The sequence below is a fragment of the Olea europaea genome, chromosome 1 (assembly GCF_002742605.1).
Source record: "Olea europaea var. sylvestris chromosome 1, O_europaea_v1, whole genome shotgun sequence".
NCBI classification, from domain to species: domain Eukaryota; kingdom Viridiplantae; phylum Streptophyta; class Magnoliopsida; order Lamiales; family Oleaceae; genus Olea; species Olea europaea.
This window is the reverse complement of record NC_036237.1, coordinates 16,806,006-16,813,250: the sequence shown is the minus strand read 5'-3', so window position 1 is coordinate 16,813,250 and position 7,245 is coordinate 16,806,006. Positions and strand designations below refer to the sequence as shown.

At 35.1% G+C, this 7,245-nt stretch overlaps 1 protein-coding gene across 5 annotated transcripts in view; it reads right to left on the bottom strand.

The window, feature by feature from the left end:
• The window catches only part of LOC111395836, a 7,415-nt gene extending 945 nt beyond the window's left edge, over nucleotides 1-6,470 (bottom strand). Inside the window, exons 1-3 of one of the 5 annotated variants that reach the window (XM_023022039.1) lie at nucleotides 6,129-6,461; nucleotides 4,828-5,595; nucleotides 1,117-2,153 (exon numbers count right to left, since the gene is read on the bottom strand). In XM_023022039.1, coding sequence (XP_022877807.1) covers nucleotides 1,302-2,153; nucleotides 4,828-5,178 — 1,203 coding nt within the window. In that variant the 5' untranslated portion in view covers nucleotides 5,179-5,595; nucleotides 6,129-6,461 and the 3' untranslated portion in view covers nucleotides 1,117-1,301. The other 4 variants (XM_023022032.1, XM_023022053.1, XM_023022023.1 and 1 more) reach the window with 4 other exon arrangements.
• Nucleotides 6,471-7,245: the final 775 nt, after the last annotated feature.

The window sequence follows — 7,245 nt, the reverse complement described above, 5'->3', positions numbered from 1 at the left end:
ATATATATATATATATATATATATATAGGGTAGAATCGAACCTAAATCCAAACCAACAAATTAAATTTGGATTAGATTTCAATAATTACAAGGACCCATATGGTTTCAATTATGATACATCTAAAGTATACTGTAGGAATTGAAATACCCCCAACCGGGACGTGCTGGACGACCCTCCAATAGGGGGCGCCAAATAGGCACCTGGATGTCCAGTTTTATTCACCTCGAACCACCCATGCCTAAGCCTATTTGCACCTACGAAATTGACAATTATCCTCAATTTCTAACTATATTTATACTTCAACATGATTTCATTGAAACATACATAAGATTAAACTTCTGTTTGAGCCACATTTCTTTTGGGGATAATGTAATTTGGAATAGTAATTTTATGGAGAATGTTGATTAAAAAATAGAAAAACAATTTGGGTAAATGTGTAAAATTTTATGAAAGAATGTGTTTAAGCATTAGAAATTTCATAGAAACCTTTTCAATATGTAAAGGAAAAAAAGAAAATATTTCCACGAAACTTCTTTAAATAACTTGCTTTCCATGGTGATAGAATTGATCTTTAACAACTTTTCAGCATTCCATCTTTCAAATTTCCCCTTAAAAATTTGGGGGATCACCACACACACACACACACACCCCCACACCCACACCCAAACCTAAATTTTTTTTAATCTGACATTAGGTATAAATATGAAGACCAGATGCAGCGAAATCACATAAATATGTATACACCCCCAACCCCAAAAAAAACAAGAAATTTCAAGTTTGTGACAATATGAATTTTTTTCAAGTGCCATTTCTTCATCCAAAGTTTTTTTCCCCTACTAAATGGAAACTTTGTAGGAAAGCCAAACCATGTAATAGCGAACAACATTCAAATGAAGAATCAAGAATTCCTGAGACCTCAAACGAAAAAAACTTTCGCATTACAAAGTTGAGTATGATGATGAGTAAACTCAGTAGAGTGAACTGAAGATGAAGGGGCGAGCTTCTTCTAATAATATGAAAGAGAAGGAGAAAACCGGTAAACAAATCTTTTCGTCAATTAAATTAGAATATAAAAATTTGAAGCTAAATAAGCCCTTTTTTCCAAGGTCGGTACAAAAAAAATTCAAAATCCAATCTTTTTCGCTTAGAACTTCGAAAAATGTAGAAATACAGAAAATTACAATAATGTTTCATGACATAAATATCAACCCAAACATCTTCACATTTAGATTAGATTAACATGTACAACAAGAAGTCCCTTGTTAAGGAACAGCCAATCTGCAGTTATGTAGTGCTTGCTTCATACTGGACCTGCCGTTGTCTTCAAAGATCCAGCAGCTCTATGGTCCTCTGATCCGGCAAATAATTGGGTAGAATAAGAGCCACTTTTCCACAATTTTCCTGGCAATTCCCTGCCAGAATTGCCCTTCAAGGAAAGATTTGTCCTAAATCGATTTCGGTTAACTAGATTGTTGCAAGTAGGTGAATGCAGAGCCCCTTCAACACAATCTTCCGCTTGTAAACTGCCCCACTGCTTGGACGGCACATCTTCGCGAAAATGTTTAAGCCTTGGGAAACTACTCATCAACTTAGAAAACACCTGTTGATCTGGGGAATTTTCCTCTTCAAACTTGAAACAATTGGGGCATGGTGGGTCACTTTTGGGTACCTTTGGTGCTGTTTGCTCCAAGCACTCTGCATGGAATACATGACGGCATGAAAGAACAGCAGCAACTGGCATATCCACACTTCTAATGATCCATCGAGAACTCCAAGGTGATATCTGTGAAAGAAACCTCTCACACAATCCACATCTGAACTTATCAGGAGGATTACAAGATGTACAAGACAAATCAGATTCAAGTGGCTCCGAAATATCTGCGAGGTCAAGACTGCTACTAGCACTGCTCAAATGGCTCTTGTCTTTTCGTAGATTAATGGCATCAAATTCAGGCAGCCTGACAGCCGTGTCATCAGTAGGTCTTGTGGGTGTTTCTGATGGAAAGGATAAAGGGTGAATTGCTTTGGACATAAAGCAACGGCGCCTTGAGAAGTTATGATGTGAGGAATGAGACTTGGCAATGGAATCATAATCACTGCTGTCTGACCGTGATGAAGTCGAACCTCCAAAATCCCTACCCGTTGATGTTCCCTGTAAATTCTTTCATTTTAGTGAAAAGTTCAATTACAACAAGATAATTGGCTCAACTGCATCAAACAAAGGAAGATTACAAACTCATAAGCGATACCTCATATGCTGGTGAGAAAGATAATTGCCTCAAAACTGCATCAAACAAAGGAAGGTTGCAATAAGAAATATTAGCACCTTGAGAAAAGCAAAAGGTGCAGTTAACATTTACTCTCATGAGTTTCATTTTCTTCTTGTTTTTTAGGCTTTCTTTTGTATAAAGGAAGTGTTTAAGTGAAATTAGCAATTACGATGGCACTAAGTCGCCAAGCCTGTAAAGACACAAACAGAATATAAGTATAGACCGCGCTCAATTTCCACAGGAAGGGAAAATTTCTAATCAACTTTCTAGGAACACATTTTTTTCTGGGCTGTGCTTGCTGTACACTCTTGTGTACAGCAAGACTTATAGCTCCATCACATGAGGGGGCTGTACTTGTAGAGTCCAAGATATTTATTGCTGATGGAAGCTCGCGAATGGATTGAACTGATTTCATGTATATTTTAAAGCGACACGACCTGTTTTGAATCACCCTAGTGGACCCGAAACTCGACGTGCGTCGATGACAAATGCTAATTAGATGTCAGATCCACCATTAAGGCTCCACCATCAAGGCTGACTATGAGTTACTAGTAAATATGCACCAAAATCAAATGCTTATGAAAAAATTATGCAACAGGCCCAAAATAATTACTTCGTGCTTTATCAAATTGACTCGTATCACTCAATGTGTCGTGTGACTATAACTCTGAAATCATCAGGCTCCTCAAGCCATTGAGAACCCAAGCTTGAAAACCCACTTCTTCTTCTTTTTTCTTTTTTTGCCTTCCTTTCTTCCTCATGTTTCCCGATTCTTCTCCTCTACTCTTTGTGTTCTTTCTTTCCCAAAAATGAAAATCAAATGGTCGCTTATCCTTTTAAGTGGATAAATATCATATAATTGCAAGCCAAGTACCCAATCTTCATATGACAACATTTAGTCCTTTAATTATAATGATAGAAAATTGAATCCTTGGATTTTAACTAGTACTATCTCCAGCACCTTAAGTATTAATAATTACAAATTAAACCCATAAAATATGATATAATTGTCACAACCATAAAATATAATGCAAAAAAAAGTTGAAACTTATCTTCAGATGAAAATATGGGCACTCTTTACATGGCATAATCCCAGCTATATATATATGATAGTTATCTAACATGTCAATCATTATTTCTAGTGAAAATTTGGAATCAACATGCAGGAAACGCTTGTTATACAGTGTAAAAGCTGCTAAGTTTCCCGCACTCAACTAGGAGCCTTAGGGAGGATCCAGTGTCCAATTAGGTGAACCTCAATTTATCATATGTTTCACTCATTCTTGAGCATCATATTAGAGTACCACATTCACACAAGTATCACAAAAGTGGCATGCACAACATATGCAAATGTTATGAAAACTGAAGAATCCAACAGAAAGAAGCAGCTAAACATTAATCACAATATACTATGAGTCGGCCGCATGACATCTTTTTCACAACTCCATTTGATCCAGCACCACGTTGAAAGATTCAAACAGAAACGTTAAAATAAAATAATTGCCAAAACGTTTTTACTCACCAATTGAAGCGCTGCATTTGTTTTCTCTAAATGCTAGTGTTTAACAAATATAATTATATTCCATAGTTCTAAACCTTTGATTAATGCAGTGGTACTTAAGAAAACACAAGAAACATATTATTTGAGTCTTTGAGATAATTGGTAAGACATTATAAAGATCACAAAACTAGAAGATGATGCCAAACACTGGGAAAAAGTAATATGCTTAAAGCCAGGGAAATAGTAATTTATTTTAAGGACAGGGAAGTTCACTGAATGGCAAACTGAATGTTCCAAATTAATGATATGTAGATCAGTGCTCCCCAAGTGGTTTATTATTGCTTGCAAACTATGTTGAACCATCATTCATTGACTTTTCTATAGAAAATTGTTACGTGCTCTTTTCTTTTTGTAGGTCGTTTATTATTTTTATTATAATTTTTTTGGGAGTGTCTTGGAAAGGGAGAGTGCATTTCGTGCTCAAGCTACAATTTTACAGCTGGCAAAAATAAAGTATCATTTCATTTGGAGTAGGCTTGTTTTTGTCAAGAGTTCTAAGGACTATTAAACAAACAACCATTGCACAAGCCTTCGGTAACCATTGTGTATTGCATCATAAAGAAAACCGACGGAAAGTTCAGAAGTTCTTTCTTTTCCTTTTCTACAAATAACTCAGCATTATAAATTTTCTTCCATAAAGCCTTTCCACCAGAATACACTTATATACACACACACATGTATGTAATGTAATCAGGTCCATAAGTTACTTCACTAAAGTTGGATCTAAAAGAATATGTGTGCATTAGGAGAAATGAGAGAAACAAAGACAAAATAAACATGAACATGAACATTATGAAAGCAAGGAACAATTAGCAAAGTATCAGCATAGAACATAAACTTAATGATGGTAGCAATAAATTTCAGTTTAAAGGTGTAATAACGCATGTGGAAAAAACCAGTAAAATGTATATAAAAAGGACATAGAAACTACCAGCAAATGAAGTATTGCAAAAGAATAGAAATGTAGGGGGAAATTGAATCACTTATTTTAATACCTCTTCTTGAATTACCAAAGTCGTTGGCCCTGATTTCCTGTATTGTCGGGAGAGTCGACTGCTGTTCAGGAATGATATTGATCGGACTACTGAAATATGGGCCAACTCCATCAGGTACCAGATGTTGGTGATTAGCATGATGATTACCTCTCCCCCAATTACCACTTTCTTTGCTATTTGCTGATGCAGAAGACCCATAAAATTGAATACCATCATGAGAACCAAATGATAGCCCTTCAGATTGGAATCCGATATCCCATCTGGGAGGTGGTGGTGAAAAACTTGTATTAGTTCGCCAGTAGGGTTCGTGTGGCCCCAAAGACCACTCCCTGCTGGTTGCATTAGATCCATGTGGCCTGGCAGCCACACAACAAAGGGACCCCGTTTTAACTATCTTGCACAGCACTCACTGGAAACCTATCCCTGTTCGTTTCCACAATCTTTGAAATGCTTAAAAAAGACTAACAAGAAAGAATATTTCATTTTCCTTGAATACGAGCATCCTCAGGATGTTATTATTTGTAGCCACATCAAGTAAAAACCAACTGTAATGTGTCACTTTCCCAATGAGGAAACCTAGCCTTTATGAATTTTGATCGCAGAGAAAGCATGAAACTAAATTAAATTAATCCAGCTTTTCAACGAAAATGAAAAGGCAAGACAGCAGAAGTGATTCACCAGCACAAAGGATGGCCATCAATGATTGTCCGCGATATTACAAAATCTAGTCACCAATGAAATCTGTACAACCGCTCAAAACTGAGGCCCCTGTAATAGAAAAAGAAGAAAACAGAACAATGTAAACTCTAAAACAAAGTAACTAGCACCACAGTAATGAAATCCATCTAAACCACAAATCATTGACATCAATTCAATACAAAACCATACTGACATAGAGAAGATTTAGAACCCAATAACTTTCCTTATCTTTAAACGTGGAGGTTTTTCCCACCAAATTTCAAGATTTTCTTCTGAAAAGATTCCATTTTCATAGTTGAACACATTACTCCGCAATTATATACACTTGTTTATCATAACAAGAAATCTTTGAATAGCTTGAGGTACACACAAGACAATCTAAATAATAATTAAATAAAAGAATACCAAAAAATCAAAGCAACCCAAAAGTTTCTATATGAAAAGGCCGTTACAATAATAGACTTTTCATCAGCAAGGTATTCAATCATCTCACATTATCGCAAAAAACAAATTTAAAAAAAAAAAAAAAACCCGGAAAGAAAAAAAAGAAAAAAAGACGACTTTATTATAAAAGAGGAAAACCCAATAACTGAGAATCTAACCGTATATTCAACGGCGAAAATGGGCAGTTAATAAACCAAAAAGAAATGCAAAATGACATTCAACCTGAGGAATGAAATTTGTATATCCTAAATAAACTATTAGTAAATATACAGTGTGTGGATGAGGGGCTTACGATTGAACAGAGGGACTGAAGTGAAGAGAATGAATGATATATGTACGTCTGAGACAAACTGGCAGAGAATCTAAGAACCCTAAACTGACCGCGAGAGTCGCGATTGTTTGAGTGGGGTGATTTGCACTTTTGCCCCTTCTAAAATGGATTATTGTGATTGCTCACCTAAAAAAGTTGGCAAGAACTATTAGAACCTCCTGTGCTAGGGTGAATTGTACAGAAAAATTGTCTAACAAAGAAAATGTTAGGAGTACATAATTTTTTGTATATAAGGGTATCCACCTTCTTACATACGTAAAATCTCCTGTGCTAGAGTGAATTGTATAGAACAATTGTCTAACAAAGGAAATGTTAGGGGAAAGCAGACCTTACTTATGTGAGAGGGTGGACACCCTTATGTATCAAAAATTATGTACAAAAATCTTTGAATTAAACTATTTGTACAATGTTAGTTGACAAATATTGTTGACAATGTCTGAAGTGACGAAATCAGGACCTATAATTGAAAAAATAGTTTTTGATAGTTCAAAAAATAGATAGATGTGATGATATCAACAAAGATTGTCATCCATAATTGTACAAATAAGATTGTACATATAGCATAATTGAAAACCTTTATCCGTCTAATAATATTGATATTAGCTAATAATTCAAAGCAATGTGGCTATGTCTAGTTTATCCCTACTATATAAAAAAGGGAAATGTGAGGGCACTGTAGAAAACAACAGTGCCTTGATCAATCTTTATTGTAGCATTTTTTTTTTGTTTTTTTTTTCAATTTGGGGGCCAAAAACGACGCCGCAGTTTGCTTTATATATATTTTATTTTATTGTACACTACTTCCAAATTTACTGCAACACACAATTTTCATTCTTCTCTACTCCAATATAGATATATATAGTAGGGATATAAGAAAAATATTACTTTTAGATTAAAAAAAAAAAGATAGAGATAATATGAGACAGAAATTTTTTTTACAACAT